The 27,572-nt window shown below is 55.6% G+C and overlaps 2 protein-coding genes across 4 annotated transcripts in view; one reads left to right on the forward strand and one right to left on the reverse strand.

The window, feature by feature from the left end:
- Nucleotides 1–530: 530 nt before the first annotated feature.
- On the reverse strand, nucleotides 531–8,162 carry BNIP3 (BCL2 interacting protein 3). The gene is made up of 6 exons (XM_066554317.1): nucleotides 8,055–8,162; nucleotides 5,571–5,751; nucleotides 4,893–4,977; nucleotides 2,254–2,360; nucleotides 2,015–2,164; nucleotides 531–1,438 (listed from the first exon to the last, which is right to left on the reverse strand). Exons 1-6 carry the CDS (start codon nucleotides 8,089–8,091, stop codon nucleotides 1,387–1,389), a joined length of 612 nt encoding a protein of 203 aa, XP_066410414.1. The 5' UTR covers nucleotides 8,092–8,162; the 3' UTR covers nucleotides 531–1,386.
- A 7,621-nt stretch (nucleotides 8,163–15,783) lies between these two features.
- The window catches only part of JAKMIP3 (Janus kinase and microtubule interacting protein 3), a 50,842-nt gene continuing 39,053 nt past the window's right edge, over nucleotides 15,784–27,572 (forward strand). For 2 of the 3 annotated variants that reach the window (XM_066554243.1, XM_066554244.1), the window contains exon 1: nucleotides 15,784–15,919. The gene's annotated coding sequence lies outside the window, so the exon portion shown is untranslated. The remainder of the gene's footprint in view (nucleotides 15,920–27,572) is intronic. The other variant, XM_066554241.1, reaches the window with a different exon arrangement.

Genomic DNA, 27,572 nt, shown 5'->3' on the forward strand with positions numbered 1-27,572 from the left:
CACCTCTGGGGGGAAGGAGCTGGGGGACAATGGCAGTGAAAAGGGGACACCGGGGTTTAACCCCCTCCGCTCTCCAGCCAGAGCCCAGGCGTGTGCTCAGCAGGGATCTGCTGCTCCCAGTCACACCGGCAATGGAGGCGGCACCGGAGCATTCAAGGGTTCTGATCCCACCTTTGCTCTTGGGGTAGGAAAAATTCCTTCCTGGGAAGGGCTGCAGTGCCCATCCCTGGGGGGATCTCACAGCCCTGTGGCTGTGGCACCTGAGGACATGGACAGAGCTGGGAATGGTGGGACTCCATGGGCTCACAGGGCTTTTCCAGCCTCAACAATTCCATGGTTTGCAGCTCCTCAGGAGCATCACACCCTGTGTGTGCAGTGAGTGCAGGTTACCCAGGGCCTGCTGAGGTTTGCTTGATGCTGTTTCCATGGAAACATCTGCATTCCATGTCAGCAAGTGACCAGTGGGATAGGGGCAGGCAGAGGCCAAGAGCCTCATCAGCCCCTGCAGGAAAAGGAATGAGGCAACTGAGTTCACCAGGAACCTTTTTATTTAAATATATAAAACATGGTATTTTGGCAAACATTCATTTTCTCATTAAATAAGGTAAAATCACGGAAGGGAAAGGCATTGCATCAGTAAAAACCAAGGAGAAGCCACCCTCTGGTTCATGTGCCCAGGGCTGGGGTCAGGCGCACATTGATGTGGGACAGGAAAAGCCTGTAAGCAACAGCCTGCGGTAAGTACAGCAGAGAGCCTGGAGTAACTGCTGGGGTTAAATGAATGTCCTGGCAAAAGCAGCTTTTAGTAGGCACTAAATCCAAATTCTACCTCTGAACATGGACAAACTGATGGATTTTACCCACGTGCTCATCTCCTCCCACTGTGTCTCAACACCTTACACCTCCCACCGAAGTGAACTAAGCCACACCTACCCGAGGAAAGGCTGCCCGGGGCAGTGAGAGCCCCTGGGAATTCCGGATCATCTGTAAGGCCACTCCAGTCTGGGCTCTCCCTGCCTGTGGGGGCTGCAGGAGCAGGGACAACATTCCCACCGCAGGCACAGGAGGGGCGGCATGGACACGGCCCAGCACAAGGGCTGCTGAAAGCTGGGACTGATTCAAACACGGAGCTGCTCTAATGCTCAGGTACTTCACTACAAAGCACTAAGGGACATTACAGCATCTGCACGTGCTCGTGGGGTTATCCAGCGGGGATTGATCCAGAAGGCTCTATGTGACACGGGAGCTCCAGCGTCTCCCTTCCCATTTTTAGACTAAACTAAAACAGGACACGGACAGGACACACACACGACGGCCACGACCAGCTCCCCTCCTCTGCACCTCCTGCGCTCCAGCTGCGGCTGCTCGGCTCCACCCCCGGTGCCTCTAAAAGGTGCTGCTGGAAGCCGTGGTGGTCAGGCGCCTCCCGATGTAAATCCTGCAGCGGGGTCAGAGCACACGGGCAGCCCGGCTGTGGTGCAGTGCTGGGAATGCCCTCCCTGGCAGCTGTAACCAGGCAGCAGGAACAGAACTGCTCCGGAGCCCAGCCCCAGTGACTGCCCCTGGTCTGGTGCCCCTCCCCAGCTCCAGGGCCCAGCACCTGCCCCACGCTGATGTGGAAAGGAAACATCCCCCATTAAATATCTACTGAGTAATTTAAAATAATATTAAATATTTTTAAATCTATGTCAGTGGAACTTTAAAATCTATTCAGTATTAGATTTTTGCTTTGCTGATGTCCTAGTTGTGAGATTAAGAGTCTCATCTCCAGTGGAGCCAAGTGTTGTGTGACTACAGTTTCAGTGTACAGAATTCCTCATTTCCCTGCCCCTTAATTGTTCTGAGAAATTCCCAAATGGAGAAAATCAGAAAACTTCAACCATACAGCAATACCACGGGCAGGAAGCACTTCCTGAATAACCATCTTGGACAAAGAGGGAATTGGGAATCAGAATCAGGCCTCAAAGAAAGCAGGTAAAAAAATCTCTTTTTTTTTTTTTCAATTGAACCTTACCCTAGTCCAATGGCCAGCAGGTGAGAGAGCAGCAGGGATGGGAGGAAAACCTTCAGGAATTCTGCAGAGAATATCCCCCCTTTCTTCATGACACTGGTGTTCCTCATGCTGAGCGTGGCTGTGCGCCGGGGGTGCTTGAAGAGGAATTCCCTGCATTTGGGGAAGGAAGGTGAGCTGTGTGCTCAGGCAGGAGGAGGAGAAGCTGCAGGAGCTCTCCCAGCAGCTGTGGCAGCACTCACTTGGGCGGGATGTTCTCGGGCCGGCTGGACCAGTCCCAGATCCAATCCGCGTTCTTCCTCAGCAGCCGCTCCACCTCCCTCCTCCTCTCCAGGAAATCCTCCTCGGACTGCAACCGAGAGCCACCAGCACTGAGCAGGGCAGCTGGGGGCTGCCAGAGCCCTGCCTGCAGCCAGCACCACTGCCAGGCCTGCCCTGGCACCAAGCAGGGCAGCTGGGAGCTGCCAGAGCCCTGCCTGCAGCCAGCACCAGTGCCAGGCCTGCCGGGGCACCGAGCAGGGCAGCTGGGGGCTGCCAGAGCCCTGCCTGCAGCCAGCACCAGTGCCCAGCACTGACACCCGCCCTCCCAGCCCCTTCCAGGGAGTGTTCACATCCCGGATCAACAGCGGGAGCAGGGAGAGCCATCCTCACTCAGAGTGGGGTGAGAATGCCAAAGACCATATCCCATATCCAATATCCCATATGTGCCCAAGACAAGACTGCCCTGGCAGTGAAATCCCAGAGCCAAGCATTTCATCCTTATGCACAGTCCCAAAATATCCCCAGCTCCCAGCCCTGATGGGCACTGGCACAGGGATCCCTGCCCTACCCCAGCTCCCAGCCCTGATGGGCACTGGCACAGGGATCCCTGCCCTATCCCAGCTCCCAGCCCTGATGGGCACTGGCACAGGGATCCCTGCCCTACCCCAGCCCTGATGGGCACTGGCACAGGGATCCCTGCCCTACCCCAGCTCCCAGCCCTGATGGGCACTGGCACAGGGATCCCTGCCCTATCCCAGCCCTGATGGGCACTGGCACAGGGATCCCTGCCCTATCCCAGCTCCCAGCCCTGATGGGCACTGGCACAGGGATCCCTGCCCTACCCCAGCCCTGATGGGCACTGGCACAGGGATCCCTGCCCTACCCCAGCCCTGATGGGCACTGGCACAGGGATCCCTGCCCTACCCCAGCTCCCAGCCCTGATGGGCACTGGCACAGGGATCCCTGCCCTACCCCAGCTCCCAGCCCTGATGGGCACTGGCACAGGGATCCCTGCCCTACCCCAGCTCCCAGCCCTGATGGGCACTGGCACAGGGATCCCTGCCCTATCCCAGCCCTGATGGGCACTGGCACAGGGATCCCTGCCCTATCCCAGCCCTGATGGGCACTGGCACAGGGATCCCTGCCCTATCCCAGCTCCCAGCCCTGATGGGCACTGGCACAGGGATCCCTGCCCTATCCCAGCCCTGATGGGCACTGGCACAGGGATCCCTGCCCTATCCCAGCCCTGATGGGCACTGGCACAGGGATCCCTGCCCTATCCCAGCCCTGATGGGCACTGGCACAGGGATCCCTGCCCTACCCCAGCTCCCAGCCCTGATGGGCACTGGCACAGGGATCCCTGCCCTACCCCAGCTCCCAGCCCTGATGGGCACTGGCACAGGGATCCCTGCCCTACCCCAGCTCCCAGCCCTGATGGGCACTGGCACAGGGACTGCTGGCCAGGCTCAGAGCTGGCAGATGTCACTGGCAGTCCTGGCCCAGCTCCTGGCAGGGACCCGTTCCAGTCCCTGGCCCTCCTGGGAGGCAGGTGAGCCTGGCCAGGTGTGTGCTCCCAGAACAAGCCCCCCAGCCCCAGCTCTGGTGCAGTTACAGCACAAATGCTGAGTCAGGGCAGAGCTCCTGGCTCAGCTCGGCTCCATTCCACACAGCCCAGGCCTTGGGATAAAAATAGATCCTGCTCCCAGAATTCCAACAGCTCTGGATGCAAACACACACAGCATGGAAATAAAACTGTCCAGGCAGCTGGAATTCTGATGGCTTTCTGACTTGGGGTTATTTGTTCTCAAAGTCTAAATAATGATCTTTAAACAGCTGAAGGGTGTTTCTGACAATATAAAATAATAATTTCCAGTAATAATTAACTTGCAGTACCACATTTAGCTAACCTAAAGCTGAATCCTTGGAGTCTGGCAGGAGTTGTAGAAATGATGCAGAAAAATTCACTTCCTTGAAATACTTCCTTCCTCAAAATGCTTTGTGAGTCATTTTTTTAATATTAAAAGCTAATTTATTACACTGGAGACTTCAGATTTCAGCCTGTCATCCTGCAATAAGCCCTGTATTGATTAAATATGGTCAATGCACATTATTTCCCCCACTCTTGTTGCAAATGTGTTTATTCATTTTCCTTGCAAGGTAAACAAACCTACAAAGTGAAATCAAAAAGAACAGGGAGTTTACCAAAGCAGTAGATATTCAGGTTTGGTATTAATTGTTAAAATACCTGGAATCAAAGCTATGGCAGGGCTTGGAAATTGTGTATTTTTGGCTGCCATATTTAAGTGATTCTAGAAATTCTTGATGTTGTCAAAATATCTTTCAAAATTCCTACTGAATTAGTGGAGGTGCATTTCAGCATTGGTGGGGATGCAGGAAATGCACCCCATCAGCAGCCAAAGGGAGAGGGCAAATCCTTCTGAAAAACCTCAGTCACAGATTGGAAAGACCCAAGCAAAACATCCCCATGTGCAGGAGCAAACACAGCCAGGCTGGATCTGCCAGGGCTGCTGTGAGTTGTGCAAGCTCTGCTTCAGCAGCTTCTGCTGTTCCTGCCCAAAGCTCAGAGCTCCCCTGTCCCCCTGCACGGTGAGGATCTTACCTGGAAGCTGTTCTTCTCCCCACTGCTGTGGCTCTCTATCTCCAGAGCTCTGTGGCTGTCCTGGGGGGTCTGGGAGCGAGGAGGGCTGCACCAGGACAGAAGCACCAGGAAAGGAGGAGGTGAGTGTTCTGTGACACCTGGGAGCTGGGCACGCTGCCCAGGAGTGCCCCACCATGCCCCAGGGGCTGCATGGGGCAGCGCTGCCACAGCCCAGCCACCCCAGCCACTGCTCTGCCCCCCAGCCTCTGCCCACGCTGCTGGGGAGCCCTGGCACTGGCACAGAACAACAGGCAGCACACGAGGAGTGGCAGCAGGGTTTGCCTTGAATCCCCACCAGCCAGGCCAGGCCCTGCTGTGGAGGTTGAGTCCTGGAGTTTGGGCTTTCCCAAACACAGTTTGGGCTGGAGAGCTCACAGCCCATCAAAATGCAGCACACGCATTAATGGCACTGCCTGAGCACCTGGCCTGGGGCTGGGCTGTTGTGTGAGGCCCTGGACATCTGCTCTGGTGTCCAGGCACACATGCACACGCGTGTTCATGCGGGAACACGCACCGAACACACCCCTGTGCACACGTGTGTTCATACAAACAGGCACATGCATGCTAACACACCCATGCAGCATTTGTGTCTGTGCCTCTGGGACATCCCTGGGAGCCCTTGGCAGAGCCCCTGCTCACCTGTCACAGTGGGAGCTCTCCCTGGAGCTGCTCCTGCCCGACTCGTGCTGGGCGTCCAGCAGGATCTTCTCCATGTCCCCGTTGTGGATGGACAGCGAGGCTGGCACCTGCTCCTGGCTGCCCGTGGACGCGGAGCTGCCACTGCCACTGCCATTGCTGAAGTGCAGCTCCACCCAGGACCCTGGCGGCAGAGAGCAGAGCTGAGCCCGCTGCCTGAGGCTGCCAGTGCCCCTGCAGGGACACAGGCCAGCCCTGCCGCCCGGCCCATAAACAGCACGGAATGCAAAGGGCAGGCAGCTGAGCTGGGAGGGCTCACAGGCCTGGGAAGCAGCTGCTCAGGAGTACATTGTGTTTCTCTCTGCACATACAGATCTTGTAGGGTACGTCCACTTTTTATTGTTCAACATAGGTGGCAGTCAAAATAGCCTCAAGGACTTTTGCTGCCAAAGTTCAGTTGTTGGTTTGTTGAAATGACTTTGGGCTCCAGAGCCCAGGGACTGTTCAGTGCAGCCTTTTTTCAGTGCCATTTGTAGGTGCTGCTGTTAAGCAACTGCGGGTGTGTGGCAAGGGCTGTCATGGGTTTGCTGCTAGCAGTATATTTAACACGGTCACATGGGCTCTGTTTTCCTAAGGGAGGGAATAACAGCTCCCTCCTGGGCAGGGACAGCTCACTGCAGGCCCGGAGCTCTGCCCTCCCTATGGAATCCTGGAATGCCTTGGCTGGGAGGGACCCCAAATCCCCCCCAGTGCCACCCTGCCATGGCAGGGACACCTCCCACTGTCCCAGGTGCTCCCAGCCCCAGTGTCCAGCCTGGCCTTGGGCACTGCCAGGGATCCAGGGGCAGCCCCAGCTGCTCTGGGCACCTGTGCCAGGGCTGCCCACCCTCAAAGGGAACAATTCCCAATTCCCAATCTCCCATCCAGCCCTGCCCTCTGGCACTGGGGTGTCCTGTCCCTCCAGGCCCCCAGGAATGAGCTCAGGGAACAGAAAATACCCGAGGTACACGAATGCCAGAGGAACCCCACCGTGGAACAGATGTGGCCCAGCCCCAGCAGTGCCCAGGGAGCAGAGCAGCGAGGACAGGAGCAGGAGAGCAGCAGGAATTCCCTGGATTCTGGGCAAGGATGTCCAGGGAATCAGCAGGGAAAGGAGAGACAGGGCCAGTGGTGCTCGGGCTGCTCAGGGAACAAAGGCACAGCAGGAGCAGCTGGAGCTGCAGGGTCCCTTCCCAGCCATCCAGCAGCACAGGAACCAGGTGGGGAGAAGCCAGTGCAGGGCTTTAGCATGAAGCACGAATGTCAGACCAGCAAAGATAGCCCAGATACCCTGGCTGGGAGGAGACTGAGGGCTCCAAAGCCAAATGGAACAGCACAAAGCCAAACTGCCTCATGTGCATCAACAACACGAGTACCTCCACCCCAAATAGCCAGACCTCCATCAGGACAGCCAAAGTACCACAAAACCTGCTGGATACAAACATTCCTGGCCGCCGAGTTTGGAAGAGATGCTTTTCTTCCAAACCCCTTTACCTTCACAGCTGGTTTGTTGTTGTTTGGGTTTGTTTGGGAATTTTCCCCTCCACGTGACAGTGCCTGGCATGTGGCAGGGAGCATGTTCAGAGCCAGACAAACCCTTCCCTACCCTTTCCCCCGAAATCTAGGGAAGCTCAAGCTGTTACCAAAGAACGATCACAACCACTAGAGATCAAATTAAGACTTTATCTGCTGAACTCTTACTGGAATACAGGATAAAGCAGGGAGAGGATGGGGATTGCAGCAGCAAGGGGACAGAAGATGGGGTTTACAATTTTCCCTTTCTTTCCTTCTCCTTTCGGACACTCCTCAGAGAAGGGCTGTGCTGGAGCACACGGAACAGGCTGTGATATCACCATTTAAAGATAAAAGCAGCTGTGTTTTTATGAGGCTGGAAACACAAACAGACCGAAGCCCAGGAGAGGCGAAACAGCCCGGCCAGACGAGTCCCGGGGATGGCCTCGGGACAGAGGGGTCTGTCACGATATCCCAGCCCAGGACACATGTGCGAGCACAGACCAGCACCGCAAAGCACGGCATCAGCGCTGGGAAGCGTAATTTTCTTAAGATACAGCTTTCAACGCTGGGAATTAAGAAGCAGAATTCCACAGAGCGATGAGGACGGCCCCTAAATCGCTACAACCCCCGTGCCAGCCGCACTGTGTGGGGGATTTTCCCTTCCCCGGCCAATCCGGGCTATCCAGCACCCGATCCCCGCGACTGACCCCAGCCCTGCTCACAGGCACACCCACCGGGCCTCCTCCCCGGGACGCGGGGCGATGGACACGCACTGCGGCGCGCACATCGGCCACCGCAATCACCCAATATCGCGACACAGAAGGGTCCCGCGCGGGTCCGCCCCCAGCCCTCCGCGCCCGGGCAGTGCGCTGCCAGCCCTCCGCGCCCGGGCAGTGCGCTGCCAGCCCTCCGCGCCGCTGCCCGCGGCCTTACCCTGCAGGTTCTCCTCCTGAGGGCTCTGTCGCGACATGGCTGGCGGGCGGCCGGGCACGCACTGACCGCGCGCCGCCCGCCTCAGCGCACGGCGACCGCCCCGCTGACGTCAGCGCCACGCCGCCCGCCCATTGGCCAGCGCGGCGGGGCGGGACGGGGCGTGGCAGGGGGGCGCGCGCTCCCTCAGTGCCCCCCGGGCCGCCATGATGGAGGGGAGGGAGCGGGCCGGGCGGGGAAACGGGAACGGTTCCCGTGGGACATCGTCATCCCGCAGGACATCATCCCTCAGAACATCATCATCCCTCAGAACATCATCATCCCTCATGACTCCCGCTCTCTGCCCGCTGAGCGCTCCGCACGGCCCGCCGGCCCGCGGGCCTCCCGCACGGCGCTTCAGAGTCACACGGGGAACGCGGACACGGGCGGGTTTCAAAAGATACACGGAGACGTTTCAAAGGATTCACGGAGGGGATTTCAAAGGATTCACGGAGGGGGTTTCAAGGGATACACGGAGGGGGTTTCAAAGCAGACACGTCCGCTTGCAAAGTCACAGCTTGCGGCCGCTAAGCCAGCGCCGACAGCGAATGATACATGGCCCTAAAATAAGTAATAATCACAGAATAGTTGGAAGGGACCCACAAGCGTCATCCAGTCCGACTCTTAGCCCTGCACAAAACAGCCCCAAGAAAATTAATAAATAATAACAAATAAATAAATAAATAGATAGTAAATAAATCTCGTTTTGGTCTTTAATTGACACGATGCCATCAGGGCTCTCGACAGCGGGAACTACTTAACTCGTGTTGTTGTTTGAAAGCAGATACTGATTTACTGCTGGGACTTTGTAAAGACAGACGCATAAAACCTGATTTTATTTAGCCAAAGTATTAATTAAAGCATGCAGGCTTTTTTGCCTTGTCTGGAATTGTTTTCACCCGTGCCTTTCTGCAGCCGAGTCACAAAGCCCAAGTGAAATACATCAGTAATTGTCTGTGAGTTACTGCTTTATAACCTTCCCAGAAGGACAAGGCCGGGTGTTGCGGGTGTGGGCACGGCACTCTGTGTAACTGGTGGATAAAGAGCGGCAATGGAGACGGTTCCGTTCCAGTAGGGAAGAGCCGTCCGTGGCAGGAGCAAAGGCCGGGTTTAAGCCGGGAACGAGGGGCGGGTTCCCGGTGTCTGCGCTCGCTGCCGCTCCCGCTCCTCCGCAGAGCTCTGCTGCTCCCTGCTGCCGGCAGCACCGGGCACCGGGCACGGCAGCCTCGGGCACGGGGCACCGGGTACAGCAGCTGCTCCTCGGGCAGGAGGTTCTGCCTCCGGGATCTGCTCCTCTCCTGCAGCCAGCACTGCCTGGAATGGGGATACAGCAGGTTCTGCCTCCGGGATCTGCTCCTCTCCTGCAGCCAGCACTGCCTCGGCTGTGAGGAACAGGGGCTCAGCACTGCAGTCACACAGCAAGGGCTGTCTGCCTCAGGAGGGATGTGGGGATCATGGAATCACAGAACCCCAGAAGGGTTTGGGTTGGAGGGACCGTAATTCCCACCCAGTGCCACCCCTGCCATGGCAGGGACACCTTCCATCATCCCAGAGTGCTCCAAGCCCCAATGTCCAACCTGGCCTTGGGCACTGCCAGGGATCCAGGGGGAGCCACAGCTGCTCTTTCATCAGTCATTGGGTGAATGCTTTTATTTTCATGTATAATTTGATGGCAGAAAATTTGGGGTAATTGGCAGAGACGCAGTGTGCTGTCATCAGGAAAAATTGTGAATTTTCCTGTTGTTGGATGAAGTCTTTGAAAGGTTATTGATTTGTTGCACTGCGATCCTCTGCACAGCTGGGACTCGCTCTAATCTTATTTACTTGCATGTCACAGACTCAATCATATATTGATTAATTCCCTTTAAGCCAGAAACAGTGACTGTCTCCTCCACAGAATAACAAAGGCAATGATTTGGATACGGAGTCACACTTGCTGCTCAGGCAGCTTCAACTTTGTGTTTGGTTTTCAGCCTCTGGGCTGGGCCTGACATGAGGCTCAGCCCAGCTGTGAGGGACAGGTATTTCACATTGCACAGTTGTTTGTAATCCCAAACCCGTGATAAACTTGCATTGGTTTAGAAATGGATAATGTTTGCTGACGTGTCTTTGGTTTCTTACTAACAGAAATCAAAGTAATCCACCCACTTCCTAGCGGTACAGTGTGAGAGAGTGGAAATTTCAGGACTGATTTGGGAAAGTGGGCTCACAACTCCCTGCCAGGAGAGCACAGCTGGGGGGTCGGGCTCTGCTCCAGGGCACAGGGACAGGAGCAGAGGGAACGGCCTCAGGCTGGGCCAGGGCAGCTCAGGGTGGGCACTGCAGGAATTTCCCTATGGAAAGGGGGCTCAGGAAGTGCCCAGGGAGGGTTGCAGTGCCCATCCCTGCAGGTGGCACCTGGGGGTGGCACTCAGATCTGGGGACAGGGTGGGGATGGGCACAGCTGGGACTCCCTGGGCTGGGAGGGATTTTCCAGCCCAAATGATTCAGTGATTCTGTGACTGTTGCTCTCCTGTGCAGACACAGGCTCAATCAAACCCCACTGAAATCTGAGCACTCCCCATCTGCATCCCACCGAGGGTTGGTCATTAACCGCCCTGGCTGCCTCTGGAAATCCAGCCATGTGTGTGTTTCATGCTGAGCATTTCTTGGAACCAGGTTCATCATTAACCACCCAGCTGCTCTTGTGTCCTCTCTGCACTGCTGCTGCTCACCCAGGCTGCTGATGCGGGACAGTGCAAGGTGTCCCTGCCCACCACGGCTGGAACACGATGAGCCTTGAGGTCCCCTGCAGCCCAAACCCTTGTGACATTTGCTGATTCTCTGATTTTATTCCATTTGGAGAGTTAATAAAAGCCTGTGTGTGGTGTGGCTGCTGCCGTGACAGGGCTGTGCCATCCTGGGCCATTGTCACACTGCTCAGCAATCCCCAAATGCTCTGTGCTGTGTCCTGGGCCATTGTCACACTGCTCAGCAATCCCCACACGCTCTGTGCCATCCTGGGCCATTGTCACACTCCTCAGCAATCCCCACACGCTCTGTGCCATCCTAGGCCATTGTCACACTCCTCAGCAATCCCCACACGCTCTGTGCTGTGTCCTGGGCCATTGTCACACTGCTCAGCAATCCCCACACGCTCTGTGCTGTGTCCTGGGCCATTGTCACACTGCTCAGCAATCCCCACACGCTCTGTGCTGTGTCCTGGGCCATTGTCACACTGCTCAGCAATCCCCACACGCTCTGTGCCATCCTGGGCCATTGTCACACTCCTCAGCAATCCCCACACGCTCTGTGCCATCCTGGGCCATTGTCACACTGCTCAGCAATCCCCACACGCTCTGTGCCATCCTGGGCCATTGTCACACTGCTCAGCAATCCCCACACGCTCTGTGCCATCCTGGGCCATTGTCACACTCCTCAGCAATCCCCACACGCTCTGTGCCATCCTGGGCCATTGTCACACTGCTCAGCAATCCCCACACGCTCTGTGCCATCCTGGGCCATTGTCACACTGCTCAGCAATCCCCACACGCTCTGTGCCATCCTGGGCCATTGTCACACTCCTCAGCAATCCCCACACGCTCTGTGCTGTGTCCTAGGCCATTGTCACACTGCTCAGCAATCCCCAAATGCTCTGTGCTGTGTCCTGGGCCATTGTCACACTGCTCAGCAATCCCCACACGCTCTGTGCCATCCTGGGCCATTGTCACACTGCTCAGCAATCCCCACACGCTCTGTGCTGTGTCCTGGGCCATTGTCACACTCCTCAGCAATCCCCACACGCTCTGTGCCATCCTGGGCCATTGTCACACTGCTCAGCAATCCCCACATGCTCTGTGCCATCCTGGGCCATTGTCACACTCCTCAGCAATCCCCACACACTCTGTGCCATCCTGGGCCATTGTCACACTCCTCAGCAATCCCCACACGCTCTGTGCCATCCTGGGCCATTGTCACACTGCTCAGCAATCCCCACACGCTCTGTGCCATCCTGGGCCATTGTCACACTCCTCAGCAATCCCCACACGCTCTGTGCTGTGTCCTGGGCCATTGTCACACTCCTCAGCAATCCCCACACACTCTGTGCTGTGTCCTGGGCCATTGTCACACTCCTCAGCAATCCCCACATGCTCTGTGCCATCCTGGGCCATTGTCACACTCCTCAGCAATCCCCACACGCTCTGTGCTGTGTCCTGGGCCATTGTCACACTGCTCAGCAATCCCCACACGCTCTGTGCTGTGTCCTGGGCCATGTCTGTCACACTCCTCAGCAATCCCCACACGCTCTGTGCTGTGTCCTGGGCCATGTCTGTCACACTCCTCAGCAATCCCCACACGCTCTGTGCCATCCTGGGCCATGTCTGTCACACTGCTCAGCAATCCCCACACACTTTGTGCTGTTCTGTCGTGGCTGCACAGGAGCATTGATCCTGCCTGCCCTGAGCTCGGTGTCACAGGGGGCTCAGACCCCGTGCTGGCACAAACCAGGGCTCAAACCAAACCCAGAGTGCTGCTGGTTTGCTTTTCAGTCTCACAATGGAAGAAATTCTGACCACTTCTAGTGTGAATCAGAAAAGCAGAGCATGAAAATGCCTTCAGCTCTTCTTTACTTACTAACTTCAGGTTTTTAAAGCCCATTCCCATTTGTGTGCAGCTCAGCCCATGGAAGCTGCCAGAGGAATGCTTCTCCTGAGCACTTGCCAGCTGAAAAACAAACCCCCATTCTTTGAGTGATGCAAACCACTGCTGGGCTCTTGTGTAGGTCACTTACACCACTGCCTGCGACGTGACTTGTTTTGCTTACAAACTCCCACAAAGTGTTGCAATTCAGCTCTAAAAATAGAAGCCAGTTTCATTTGTCCCGGAGCCGTTGTTGTCACAGCTCCCAGAGGCACAGCCAGTCCTGTTGTCTCCAAGTGCCACTACATGTCCCTTTGGCAAAGGATGATTGAAACCACCGGGCAGGGGGAACACAGCGTGTTTGGGATCCACAAAAATAGGAACACACTTGAGGAATCTGGTTAGCAGTCATGTGTTTGTTGTCCTGTGCAGTTGTGAGCTTTCAATGGAGGGAAAATGAAGATTTTCTATGCAAAGTTCCAGCTACACAGCTGCTGTTTAAGGGGAAAAAAACCCCAGACCCTCTTTCTAAAACTCAAACTGTGTTCCAGGGTAGGTTTCTGCTTCCCAGCCCTGCACTGAGATCACTCTGTCATTCCTGTCAGCAGTTCATGGACATACGCTGGGAGCAGTTCCCAGTCTTCACTATTTCTCATGTCAGGAAAACACAAACTCAAACAAATATGCCCTATATCCTATTTGCTTGTAGAGAACTTGGCGGTGTGTATCTTGTACCCAAATGCATTTCCTTTATGCATACTTGTGATCAGTTCCTGATGGAAAGGGGGATTTTCAGTGAGTGAGTATTGACAATGGATATTTCCTCAGGTGTGAGGAGCACTGGGACGCAGTGCCCTGGGGGTTCCAGACCTGCTTTATATCCATGTGTTTTAGTCCTCAAATCAAACCTTACAACAACGCCTGCCTTTTCCACTCTCCAGCACTGCCAGGTCCCTGCAGAGCACGCTGGCACCCAGGAATGCCACTCCTGTAAGAGATACAGACCCAGTGCCTGCCCTGCACTCCCACGGGCGCGGGCTTCCACGGAAAATGGACTTCCAGGAGTGAGTCCAGAGTCCTCTGCTCTGCAGCCAGGCTGGGACACCTGGGGGGCTCACCTGGACAGGAGCAGCTCCAGGGAGAGCTCAGAGCCCCTGGCAGGGCCTGAAGGGGCTCCAGGAGAGCTGCAGAGGGACTGGGGACAAGGATGGAGGGACAGGAGCCAGGGAATGGCTCCCAGTGCCAGAGGGCAGGGCTGGATGGGAGATTGGGAATTGGGAATTGTTCCCTGGCAGGGTGGGCAGCCCTGGCACAGGTGCCCAGAGCAGCTGGGGCTGCCCCTGCATCCCTGGCAGTGCCCAAGGCCAGGCTGGACACTGGGGCTGGGAGCACCTGGGACAGTGGGAGGTGTCCCTGCCATGGGATGGGGTGGAATGGGATGGGATTTAAGGTCCCTTCCAACCCAGAAGAGCCCATGATTCCATGATCCTATAACTTGATCCCACCTCTATTGCTAGGAGCAAGTGCAAAGCCTGGCAGCTGTTTTTAAATCCAAATATCCTTCAATCCCCCCCTGCCCTTTTCAGCAAGGCAGGAGGAGCAGCTCCGTGAGGGCTCCAGCTGTGCTGGATGCAGAGCTTTGGCTTCCTCCTGGAGCTGGGAATGCCGATCCTGGCCAGAGAGCGGGCCCGAGCACGTTTGGGACAGCAACCTCGGCTGGCTGGGAAGGGACAGCCACGGAATGGGGAGAGCAGAGGGAACGGAGGGCTCTGGAGCTGATCTCGGGATGGGAGGGCTCTGGAGCTGATCCCGGGATGGGAGGGCTCTGGAGCTGATCCCGGGATGGGAGGGATGGGAGGGCTCTGGAGCTGATCTCGGGATGGGAGGGCTCTGGAGCTGATCCCGGGATGGGAGGGCTCTGGAGCTGATCCCGGCAGGCAGGGATGGGAGGGCTCTGGAGCTGATCCCGGGATGGGAGGGCTCTGGAGCTGATCCCGGCAGGCAGGGATGGGAGGGCTCTGGAGCTGATCTGGGAAGGCAGGGATGGGAGGGCTCTGGAGCTGATCCCGGGATGGGAGGGCTCTGGAGCTGATCCCGGCAGGCAGGGATGGGAGGGCTCTGGAGCTGATCTCGGGATGGGAGGGCTCTGGAGCTGATCTCGGGATGGGAGGGCTCTGGAGCTGATCCCGGCAGGCAGGGATGGGAGGGCTCTGGAGCTGATCTCGGGATGGGAGGGCTCTGGAGCTGATCCCGGGATGGGAGGGCTCTGGAGCTGATCCCGGCAGGCAGGGATGGGAGGGCTCTGGAGCTGATCCCGGGATGGGAGGGCTCTGGAGCTGATCCCGGCAGGCAGGGATGGGAGGGCTCTGGAGCTGATCTGGGAAGGCAGGGATGGGAGGGCTCTGGAGCTGATCCCGGGATGGGAGGGCTCTGGAGCTGATCCCGGCAGGCAGGGATGGGAGGGCTCTGGAGCTGATCTGGGAAGGCAGGGATGGGAGGGCTCTGGAGCTGATCTGGGAAGGCAGGGATGGGAGGGCTCTGGAGCTGATCCCGGGATGGGAGGGCTCTGGAGCTGATCCCGGCTGGCAGGGATGGGAGGGCTCTGGAGCTGATCTCGGGATGGGAGGGCTCTGGAGCTGATCCCGGGATGGGAGGGCTCTGGAGCTGATCCCGACAGGCAGGGATGGGAGGGCTCTGGAGCTGATCTCGGGATGGGAGGGCTCTGGAGCTGATCTCGGGATGGGAGGGCTCTGGAGCTGATCCCGGCAGGCAGGGATGGGAGGGCTCTGGAGCTGATCTGGGAAGGCAGGGATGGGAGGGCTCTGGAGCTGATCCCGGGATGGGAGGGCTCTGGAGCTGATCTCGGGATGGGAGGGCTCTGGAGCTGATCCCGGGATGGGAGGGCTCTGGAGCTGATCCCGACAGGCAGGGATGGGAGGGCTCTGGAGCTGATCCCGGGATGGGAGGGCTCTGGAGCTGATCCCGGCAGGCAGGGATGGGAGGGCTCTGGAGCTGATCTCGGGATGGGAGGGCTCTGGAGCTGATCTCGGGATGGGAGGGCTCTGGAGCAGCAGCGCTGCTGACGTGCTGCCGGAGCTGCAGTGACTCCGCAATGGCTGAGCCTGCCGGCACTGAGCGCATCCCGCAGCCTGCCGGGGAAACCTGTCCTTAGCTCCTCCGACTGCTCGCGTCCGCGCTCGGGGTACCTGGTGAGCACATTTTACTCTACACTTGGGGGATTTTTAGCATTTTTTGTTTTATTTTCCTTCTCTGTCCTCTCGGTGCTTCTCTGGACCAATCGATGCATCACTCTTCATCTGATCCCACTGTTTAGAGGACAGAGAGGGAAAATAGAAGCATCTGCAGCAGGGATGGATTTTTTTTTTTTTAGCCTTTTGCAATGTGAATCGTAAAAATCTCTTCAAATATGTCTGCTCGAGCAGCCTACAGGTTTTATCTGGAGTGCACTGCAGGCAGAGACTCCCTCGGTGTGCAGCATGAGGGACTGAGGTTCCTGCCTGCCTGTGCTGCTTAATTAGCATCTACCTGTGCTCGCTAATGAGTGCCTAACTATGCTCCTTAATTAGTGCCTGCCTGTGCTTATTAATCAGTGCTTACCTGTGTAATGTATCTATAAATACGGACATAAAGTGTGATAGACAGACAGACAGATAAATAGATAGATGTGCTGCACATGACCCATCTGCTGCCTGAAGGCTTTGCGGGCTCCATTTTCAGGTGTGCTGTTGGGCATTGTGTCTGAGGTTATTTCCTGTTCTCCCTCCGGGGGGGTGATACATGGCTCTGATGTGCAAAGCTGTGATAACCATGGCTCTGATGTGCAAAGCTGTGCTCTCGGGTGCCAGGAGGGGATGGCTCTGCCTGGCACTGGGGCCCAGCTGCACCTTCCTGCTCCGTCTGCTCCTCAGCATTTTATGGAGTCTCTGTCCGTGTGATGCAGTTGAAATGCCAGGCTCAGAGATTGCTGCTGAGCCTCCTCTGCAGCTGTAGGTGTTGGTGTTTGGGGTAATGCATGCCCTGGTGAATCGCTGTGACAAATAATCTGAGTCTGTGCTCGCCCAGGAGCTGATTTGGGCATTTCCTGTTAGCTGAACTCTGTGCACGGCATCTTTCAGAACTGCTTCCATGGCACTCCTGTGCTCAGAGGAGAGCAGGCTCCCCATCCTGCTTCCATGGCACTCCTGTCCATAGGAGAGCAGGCTCCCCATCCCTGCTTCCATGGCACTCCTGTCCATAGGAGAGCAGGCTCCCCATCCTGCTTCCATGGCACTGCTGTCCATAGGAGAGCAGGCTCCCCATCCCTGGCAGTGCCCAAACTGCTTCCCATGGCACTCCTGTCCATAGCAGAGCAGGCTCCCCATCCCTGGCAGTGCCTGAACTGCTTCCCATGGCACTTCTGTCCATAGCAGAGCAGGCTCCCCATCCCTGGCAGTGCCTGAACTGCTTCCCATGGCACTTCTGTCCATAGCAGAGCAGGCTCCCCATCCCTGGCAGTGCCTGAACTGCTTCCCATGGCACTCCTGTCCATAGCAGAGCAGGCTCCCCATCCCTGGCAGTGCCTGAACTGTTTCCCATGGCACTCCTGTCCATAGCAGAGCAGGCTCCCCATCCCTGGCAGTGCCTGAGGCCAGGCTGGTTGGGCCCTGGGGCACCTGACACAGTGGGACATTGGTGTCCCTGTCCATGGTAGGGGTGGAATGGGATGTGCTTTAAGGGCCCTCACAACCCAAAGTAGTCTGGGCTTTTGATTCTATTCTGTGCTATTTAACCTAAAAAAAGAAAGTTGTTTTATTTTTCTTCCCAGCTGCTTCCTCTCTCAGTCATTTTAAATGTGATTTATCTCATCCAGATTCCCTTTCCTTTCATTTCATGGGGTGCCTCTACTGACACTGCTAAAAATGGAGACAGAGATTAGAAAACACATTGGAGTCCCGTTGACTTTTGCCTGTAATTTCACACATTGTGATACAGCCAGAGAAATGTGTGTAGTACAAAATAATAATTTCCTGGCAAGAAAGACATGCAGCATCCTTAACCTGCCACCCCTCTGCACCTGGGCTCCTCTCTCTGTGTAAGGGCTCTCTGGGCGCTTAATACATGCTCAAAACTGAAAGTTTCTCAGGGCAGATTACTTTACTTTGCAGTGGAATTTCTGCCTGGTTTATGTTGGCCCTTGGCAGCTTCCTGACCCATAACCCCTTGTTCTTCACCTCCAAATGCCAGACTGGTAGGAATTTCGGTGTTTGCAGTGGTGATTAAGAGGCCAGTGGGACCAGTGCGAGGCCACAGGAAAGCGCATTTGTCACCAGGGCCCTGATGGAGAAAATAACATCCCACTTGAGTAAGGCTTTAAAGAATGTGCTGAAGGCTCATGGGTTGTCTTGACAAATACCAGTCTGGGGTGTATTTGTGGAACTGTGTGCCTGTAAATCCCTCCCTTGGTATATGCTCAGTTGTCAACACCTCCCACGTGGTGAAGTTTCACCAAGTTTCCCAATGCACTGTCAGTTTACATGACGAGTAAAACTTTGCTTTTTTTTCCTTAAAATGCATCTCTAAAATATTACTTTTTATTGCAGATGGCTTGAATTCAAAGTAGCATCAGCAAATGCATGTCAACAAGTGAAGGCCTTTAAATAATGATCTTTAACATTTTCCCCTAAAACATGTGTTCTCAGCTTGTTGCCTTCTGTGCTGCAGCTCTTCATGTATGATCAGGAACAGCGGCTTGGCTTAAATGGAAAAATAATTTCAAAAGCAAGTCCTAAAAATTTTACACATCCTGGTTGACTGGGATGTAGGATTTGAACCCATCCACTGCTCTGGGAGCGAGACTCTAACAGCACTGAACAATTTTAAGACACATAAGAACACTTGTATGAGTATATTTTATGGGAAAAGCAGACAAATACTAGCCAATATTTCAGCAATCCAAAGGAAATCACTCATGGGATGCTGTCTTTATTTGCCCACAGGGGGCCAGGAGCAGGTACCTGCATGCAGAGGAGAAGAGAGCTTCCTTCTCCCAGAGCACTGAGTGCTGGCTGCTGTAGTGCCAAAATGCTAATCCATTTCTAGCAGTCACTTCACCTGGAAAGCAAATTCCTGATTTTCCTCTGCAACCACAGCCAAACGTGCCGTGCCCAAACAAACCCCCAAAGGTCTCAGAGTTGAACAGAACTCTGTAGAAGTGGCTCTAAGGGGGAATGACATGGTGGCAGATTTTAGAGAATCCCCTCACTGCTGTGCAGACCCGCAGCTCCTTCCAGGCACACGTGACCAGGATTTGTTATTCACTGCTGGTGTGGAATCCAGATGAGGGTTCAATGGATTTCATGTGTGGAGCAGAGGCACTGCCTGAGGACAGGCAGCTGGGAAGGGCTTGGGAGAACGTCTGGGGGATAAATGGGTGTCCTCAAACACACAGCCAGAGCAGGGTGTGGAGCCCTGGCTGTCCTCAAATGCAGCAGAGCTCCTGGGGCTGGAGCTATTGCACTGCTGCCGTGGCCACTGACCTTGACAAGGTCATGTGCCCACAGGGGCTCTTTAAAAGTCACTTTAAGCTGCGGAAAGTGGCTTTGCTATGCCCCCAGCTCATGTTCCTGGCTGGGCTGTCCCTGTTGGTGGTTCCAGCTCAGCTGACCCAGCCTGCAGCCCCTCCCTGGGCAGTGGAAGGGAATCCCATCAGGTTTTATTCCCCTAGGACACACTCAGGTGTAGCAGGAGCTAAAGGAGCTGCTGCTTGCTGGGTGCCCCTTGTTACCAGTCAGTCACCCAGCAGGCCCAGCAGCCTGACCTGCTTCCAGCCTGAGGGAGCTCTGCCAGGCAGCACTTCCTCAACAAAGGCCAGTTTTTTGCTTTCTTTGGTCGGGATTTTTTTTTTTAATTCCCCTCTTACTAAAATATCAGTGTGTGTCCTAGGACTGACATGGCTTTGGCCTGATAAGGTTTTACAACCACAAATCGAGTAACAAAACATAGTGGAGAAGCAAGGGATGCAGCAAATAGGACATATCATGGATATGAAGAGGAATGCAAAGCCAGGAATGCTTAAAGCCTTCCTAGAGTTGTGCTGCAGGAAAAAGAGGTGGGAATGGATGCTGAGGCAGGAAAAGCAGGGGCACAGGAGTGGGGAGAGTCACTAAGGCTGGTGTCAGCGTTAGCATCAAGAGCAGGAGCAGACAAGTACAAACATGGTCTTTCCCCTCAAAGCTGTTTTTGGTGTTTTGGGAGGTTGGGCGGGTGGGATGGGTGGTTTACTCTAGGAGCAGTAACAGTTCCATGGGGGGGAACAAGCTGTTGGTTAACTCAGTGTTCTGCATAAACCTGGGAGACCAACGGGAAATAAATGCTCTGCTGAAAATATCGTTGCTGTTGTTTAAAAATAAGCCAGTCAACAACTGACTTGAGACTGAAGAGCACTACCCAGGCAGGAATATTTCCTCTCCTGCTTGTGTTTCCCTGTCAGTCTGCACAGGGTATCAGGGAGTGGCAGTGAGCAGACGTAGCTCCAGGCAGGGATGTCTGCACAGGCAGGGATGTACTCACACATCCCTGTGGTTATTAATTTTTGTGGTGCTGTTGTGAGCATCTCCAGGACAAGGTGAGAGATGAGAATTGACTCCAAATTCTCAGAAGGTTGATATTATATTATATTATATTATATTATATTATATTATATTATATTATATTATATTATATTATATTATATTATATTATATTATATTAACAATCATATCAATAACTATATTAATAATTATATTGTATTTATCATATTATATTATATTATATATATTATATTATATTAATTATATTTATATTATATTAAATTATATACCAAAACTATGCTAAAGGAAGAGAAAGGAGACATCAGAAGGCTAAATAAGAATGATAATAAAAACTCGTGACAGACTCAGAGAACCCAACACAGCTGGCTGTGATTGCTCATTAATTAAAAACAATTCACATGCTGGATAAGCAATTCTGCCAATCACATTCTAGAGGAGCAAAGCATGGAGAAGCTGAAGCTTCCCAGGAGAAGAAATCCTGGCAAAGGGATTTTTCAGAAAATATGACAGTGACACATCCCCAGTCTGGGACCCAAGGGCTTGTTAAAACCACAGCTGCAGCTTTGGGATGGAGTTTGGAGGTGCTGCTGTACATCAGCACTCAGAGGCTCTGCGTGCTTCAGTCCCTGATGAGCCCTGGCTGTGACCAGGGTGCTCTCCCTGAGGGGTGCTGTACTTGTGGCTTCAGGAACTTCATTCCATGGCTGCTTATTTCATATTAATGACACTCATCTATTTAAAGTAACATGCGTGCCAACTCAGGGCCTTCCACTTCCCCTGGAGTCCTGAATTCCAAGCTGGCTTGGCTCACGTAGAGTAACATTTTCGGAGATGTTTTTTCATGTTCTTTATCACCCAGATCAGTTTTGTTACATCTAAATCGAGGCCATCGGCCATGCAGCCTGGTGGGAGTCATTTGTTAGACCAGTTGTCATTTCACTGCTGTTGTGTTCCCCTGCTCAAGCCCCGTGCTGGGTGTGCCTTGTGTCCTGCCCACTGCTGACAATAAAGTGCACTGAGCGTCAGAAATGTGGAGCGGGAAGCTGGCTGGGCCAAGCTTCCCCCTGGGGACCAGAGCCCTGTGTGATTTGCTCTGCAGCCCCCAGGCCCGTGCCTCGCGGCCCTGCCTCAGGGCAGTGAGCTCTGGAAGCCAGCCTGCCCTCAGAAACGTGTCACTGTCCCAGCTCTGTCTCCTCGTGAGCAGAGGGCTGGGAGGGCGCTCAGAGAGGGAAGCTCTGTGTGAAATGCCACATTTGGCAGCCCTGCAGCACTTCTTCTCATTTGGATCCTGAAATATTGGTAATATTCTCGCTGGGATATAGGATTTGTTTTGGTTTTTTTTAAAAAAAAACTGCAACACATCGACTTTGAAGATGAAGCATAAAAATTATTTTTAGCATTTGATGCTAAGTCATCAGAGATGATAAAGGAGAAAGAACAACATTTATAGCTCCCTTCTCTTTGGCAACAGCAGAAAAACCCCATCCTCCTTGCTGGCTGAATAAGGAGCTTTCCTCAAAGTTGACCCCAAACCCCCCCAGTGCCACCCCTGCCATGGCAGGGACACCTCCCACTGTCCCAGGTGCTCCCAGCCCCAGGGTCCAGCCTGGCCTTGGGCACTGCCAGGGATCCAGGGGCAGCCCCAGCTGCTCTGGGCACCTGTGCCAGGGCTGCCCACCCTGCCAGGGAACAATTCCCAATTCCCAATCTCCCATCCAGCCCTGCCCTCTGGCACTGGCAGCCATTCCCTGGCTCCTGTCCCTCCATCCTTGTCCCCAGTCCCTCTGCAGCTCTCCTGGAGCCCCTTCAGGCCCTGCCAGGGGCTCTGAGCTCTGCCTGGAGCTGCTCCTGTCCAGGTGAGCCCCCCAGGTGTCCCAGCCTGGCTCCAGAGGGGCTCCAGTTGCAAAACAGGACTTTAAAATTTTTGATTTTAATTAAACATAAGTGCTTCTAAAAATTCAAATGCCATTCTAAAGCATTTCAGTTTCATTTTTGACAGCATCTCAATTTCTCATCTTAATGTTTTGACTAAAAGGATTGAGAAATAAATCCATCACCAAAAAATGCTCCAGGCAGCAAAGGTTGCCCCAGCAGCTGTGTGGGGTGGTGGGGTCCCCATCCCTGGAGGTGTCACCTGGAGGTGGCACTCAGAGCTCTGGCATGGGGACAAGGTGGGCACAGCTGGGCCTCCATGGGCTGGGAGGGCTTTTCCAGGCTAAAGGATTCTGTGATGCTGTGTGGCAGACAGTGCCTTGTGCCTGCAGCCTGTGGGGCTCCCTGGAAAGCTCAGTCACTGCTCTGCAGCAGCTTTTGCCCTTTTTTCACAGGAAGGGAAAAGACAGAAGAGCAGCAGGTTTGGCCTCCATGGCAACGGCAGCGGCTCCAGCCATGCCTGGGGAAGCTGCTCCTGAGCATGGGCTGTTTTCAAAATCTGCTTGGCACCAGCCCGTTTGACAGCAAAGAAAGTCGTGTTTTCAGTGATGCAGTGAGGAGAGGGCCCAAGCAGGGCCCTGGGATCCCACTGGGGCTGCTGGGGACAGGCCTTGCCTGCACAGGGCAGGGAAACGGGGCACTGAAAGCCCCTGATCACCTCCAAACAGGGCAGTTCGCTTCCATCCCCTCTGGTTTATATCCTGCACTAAAGGGGAGCAGGACAGACTCTGGGCACTGAAATCCTCTGTTCATCTCCAAACTGGGCATTTCACTTCCATCCCCTCTGGTTTATATCCTGCACTAAAGGGGAGCAGGGCAGGACAGACTCTGGGCACTGAAATCCTCTGTTCATCTCCAAACTGGGCATTTCACTTCCATCCCCTCTGGTTTATATCCTGCACTAAAGGGGAGCAGGGCAGGACAGACTCTGGGCACTGAAATCCTCTGTTCATCTCCAAACTGGGCATTTCACTTCCATCCCCTCTGGTTTATATCCTGCACTAAAGGGGAGCAGGGCAGACTCTGGGCACTGAAATCCTCTGTTCATCTCCAAACAGGGCAGTTCACTTCCATCCCCTCTGGTTTATATCCTGCACTAAAGGGGAGCAGGGCAGGACAGACTCTGGGCACTGAAATCCTCTGTTCATCTCCAAACTGGGCATTTCACTTCCATCCCCTCTGGTTTATATCCTGCACTAAAGGGAGCAGGGCAGGACAGACTCTGGGCACTGAAATCCTCTGTTCATCTCCAAACAGGGCAGTTCACTTCCATCCCCTCTGGTTTATATCCTGCACTAAAGGGAGCAGGGCAGGACAGACTCTGGGCACTGAAATCCTCTGATCATCTCCAAACAGGGCCGTTCACTTCCATCCCCTCCAGTTTGTTTCCTGCTCTGCTGGAGCATTCCCAGCCCATGGCGTGGGTTGGAAGTGTCCAAAGGCAGGTTGGACATTCTGCCTGGGATGGTGGAAGGTGTCCCTGCCATGGTGGGGTGGAGTGAGAGGAGCTTTGAGTTCCTTTTCAACCCAAACCAACCTGGGATTTTAAGGATATAACAAACACAAGGGTCAGGCTGCTGCAAGAAATGGCTGAGTTTGAGATGGAGAGGCTGCAGCCTTTCCTGGGGTCTGTCTCCCCTCCCCGGGGCTGCTGTGTCTGGGGCAGTAATTACAGGTGTGTAATTAGGGGCAGTGTGCTGGTTCTGGCCTGGGGGGCTGGTGCCCCCTTCCCTTTGAAGCCAGGCCAGTGCACAGAGCTGCTGTGAGCAGCACAGCCAGCCCTGCTCTCCTGGGGCTTTGCAGGGTCTTTTAAATTGGGATTCTCTTGTGCTTCAGGCTAATATTGATTTTTTCTTTTCTGGTTTTATTATTTTTTTATTGAAGTGTTCACCTCATGTCTCCTGCATGACATGAAAATTTCATTCTTCTGCTTTCTTACTCATTCACTCATTGAATCCATTCTGAAACTCTCATCTGCACCTTGTATTTCTCTTTTGAAAGAAGATGCTGTTCATTGGTTCACACCTGAAAACTGTACCTGATGGTCACTAATATTTTAGTGGTTTGAACAGATTTATGTCTGCAGAGATGTCAGAATTCTCTGCGTATCTCTTCTACATGTATGTCTTCTGTATGTCGTCTCCACCAACTCTTGGCTGCTGCTGGAGCACCCCCTGTATCTCAAACCCTGGTGGTTAGAAGCTTTGTAACCTCGAGGACTTTGTTAAATCCATGGAAATTTGCAGGATGTGTTTGGGGTTTGGTGGTGCCAGCACAGGAAGGAACACAAGACTGTCCTTTTATGTGAATGGCATCTGCATTCCTGCTTCTAATTAAAAATCGAAGGGAAAAGCTTTCTGTAATTAAAGGGCGTGTTTGCTAATTTGTCACAGGCTGGACTCTGGAGCAGTTCTGGTTGGAATTGGATCATTCTGGAAGCAGCTTGCAGCTCTCCCTCTCCACAGGAGCAGGCTGAGCATTTCTCTGGGCACAAATGCCAGGGGCAGGTCAGGGCTGAGCAGGGACAGGACAGTGTCCGTGTGTCCGGCCCGGGCTGCTGGGCCTCCTGTGGCCCTTCTGCAGACACCTGCCCAGGTGTGGGGTGGGGCCAGAGCTGGGCTGCCCTGGCAGGGGCTGGGGGTTCATGGGCTGGGCCAGCTGCTGCTGCTGGGCTGCTGGGGCTCGGGCTGGGCCAGAGGCACACACAGGGCACCCAGATGGGTTGTGCCCAGGCTCAGCCTGGGGCAGACGGCGATCCCAGCCCTTCCCAGCTCCCCTGAGACCCCGCTCAGGGACCCCCTGGGCTGTACCCCCCTCTGTGGGCAGTGCAGAGCCCGGGAATGTGGTGGCTCTGGCCTGTGGCTCAGGGCTGTGCTTGGGGTGAGGAGCTCTTGCCCTGCCTGGTCTCATCCAGGGGGATCCTGCAGCCTGTGGAAGGGCCAGAGGGATCCTCCCGAGCCAGCCTCACTCGTGGGGCACTTGGCATCCCTGCCAGCCTGCCAGGGCTCCTGGGGCAGGGCTCCCTGGGCAGGGGCTCCCATTCCCGTTCCCGTTCCCATCCCCGTTCCCATTCCCATTCCCGTTCCCATTCCTGTTCCCATTCCTGTCCCATCCCCGTTCCCATTCCCGTTCCCGTTCCCATTCCCGTTCCCATCCCCATCCCCATTCCCATTCCCATGCCCATTCCCATTCCCATTCCCGTCCCCGTTCCCATTCCCATTCCCATCCCCATTCCCATTCCCATTCCCATTCCCATTCCCATTCCCATCCCCGTTCCCGTTCCCATTCCCATTCCCATTCCCATTCCCGTTCCCGTTCCCATCCCCGTTCCCATCCCCATCCCCATCCCCATCCCCATTCCCATTCCCATCCCCGTTCCCGTTCCCATTCCCATCCCCGTTCCCATTCCCGTTCCTGCCCGGCGCGGGCACCCGCAGCTCCGGGCTGTCTGTCTGTCTGTCTGTCTGTCCGGCTCGCAGCAGCCCCGCTCCCGGCTGGCAGTGACACGGGCGCCACCTTTGCTTTTCCCTCCGCCGCAGGTGGAGCCTGGCAGTCTCTCCTGCTCGCTCGGCCCCGGTTCCCAGGCAGGCTTTGCATTTGATTTTTTTCCCCCAAGAAACCGTTTCCTGTTGTCGTAACGTGGCCAGATGGGGAGGGTTCTGTGGAAATACCTCGGGAGAGGCTGGCAGAGCGGTGGATCCAGGAAGCAGATCCTCCCCGTAATACTGGCACGGTTTGGTAAGTTCCATCTGAAAAATAAAAAGCTGCTCCTTTGCTGAGTCACAGCCCCTCGGAGCTGGAGCCGTGACAAGCCGGGAGCCGCCGCCGCTGGAGTTGGGCTGAGGTGAGCGGAGGGCTCCGGGATCCCGCCCGGTGCTTTTCTGGCCTGAAATGATGTTTTAAATCTCATTAAAGGGCTCCGTAAGTTGAACGCGTCCGTGGGAACGTGTGGCGGCCCTGGTGGCCCGCAGGGTGGGGGTGGCACGGCTGTGCCGAGGCACAGCCCGGGGACAGCCCGGGGACAGCCCGGACACATCCCGGGGACAGCCCGGGGACAGCCCGGGGACAGCCCGGGCACATCCCGGGGACAGCCCGGACACATCCCGGGCACATCCCGGGGACAGCCCGGACACATCCCGGGCACATCCCGGGGACAGCCCGGACACATCCCGGGCACATCCCGGGGACAGCCCGGGCACATCCCGGGGACAGCCCGGACACATCCCGGGGACAGCCCGGGGACAGCCCGGACACATCCCGGGGACAGCCCGGACACATCCCGGGGACAGCCCGGGGACAGCCCGGGCACATCCCGGGGACAGCCCGGACACATCCCGGGGACATCCCGAGCACATCCCGGGGACATCCCGGGGACAGCCCGGGCACATCCCGGGGACATCTCGCGCACATCCCGGGCAGCCCGGCCGGGGCACGGAGCTGCTGCGGGCGCTGCCAGCGGCTCGGGATGCGCGTCCCGGGCAGGACCGAGCCCTGTCCCGGGCTGACAGCTCCCGGAACGGCCGGAGAGCCGTGCCCGGTGCCACGGGCAGCTCTGCCGTGCCGTGCCGTGCCGTGCCGTGCCGGGGCAGGCGGAGCTCCTCCCGCAGCAGCGCCGGTGCCGAGGCTGTGCCGGAGCCGCTCTCCCGTTCCGGACTCTCCTCGCCGGACAAAGCCCCGAGCAGCCACGGCCCGGGGCTGCTCCAGCCCTGCCTGGCACCGGCGTCTGCGTGCTGCGGGCTCACAGCTCCGTCCGGGCCCGGGGCTGCCGATGCCCGGTCCCGGGCTATAGATGCACGGTCCCGAGGCTGCCGATGCCCGGTCCCGGGCTATAGATGCACGGTCCCGAGGCTGCCGATGCCCGGTCCCGGGCTATAGATGCACGGTCCCGAGGTGCCGATGCACGGTCCCGGGCTATAGATGCACGGTCCTGGGCTATAGATGCACGGTCCCGGGCTATAGATGCACGGTCCCGGGCTATAGATGCACTGTCCCGGGCTATAGATGCACGGTCCTGGGCTATAGATGCACGGTCCTGGGCTATAGATGCACAGTCCTAGGCTATAGATGCACGGTCCCGGGGCTGCCGATGCCCGGTCCCGGGGCTGCAGAACACCCAGGTGTTTGTTTCCTGTAGCTTTTTTATCTCCTCGAGCCTACAGAACAGATTGACACATTCCTCTGGGTGTCAAATCCAGAGGAATTTATTCAGGGAGGAGCGAGCTGGGATGGCTGAAGGAAAGACAGGAGGGTTCCCTTACAGAGAACCTGCAGGTGGGACAGGGACACAGGAGCATTTCCTGAGTACCAGTGAAACGTGGTATCTGACACTTGAAAGTAATTC

The sequence above is a fragment of the Molothrus aeneus genome, chromosome 8, assembly GCF_037042795.1.
Source record: "Molothrus aeneus isolate 106 chromosome 8, BPBGC_Maene_1.0, whole genome shotgun sequence".
NCBI classification, from domain to species: Eukaryota; Metazoa; Chordata; class Aves; order Passeriformes; family Icteridae; genus Molothrus; species Molothrus aeneus.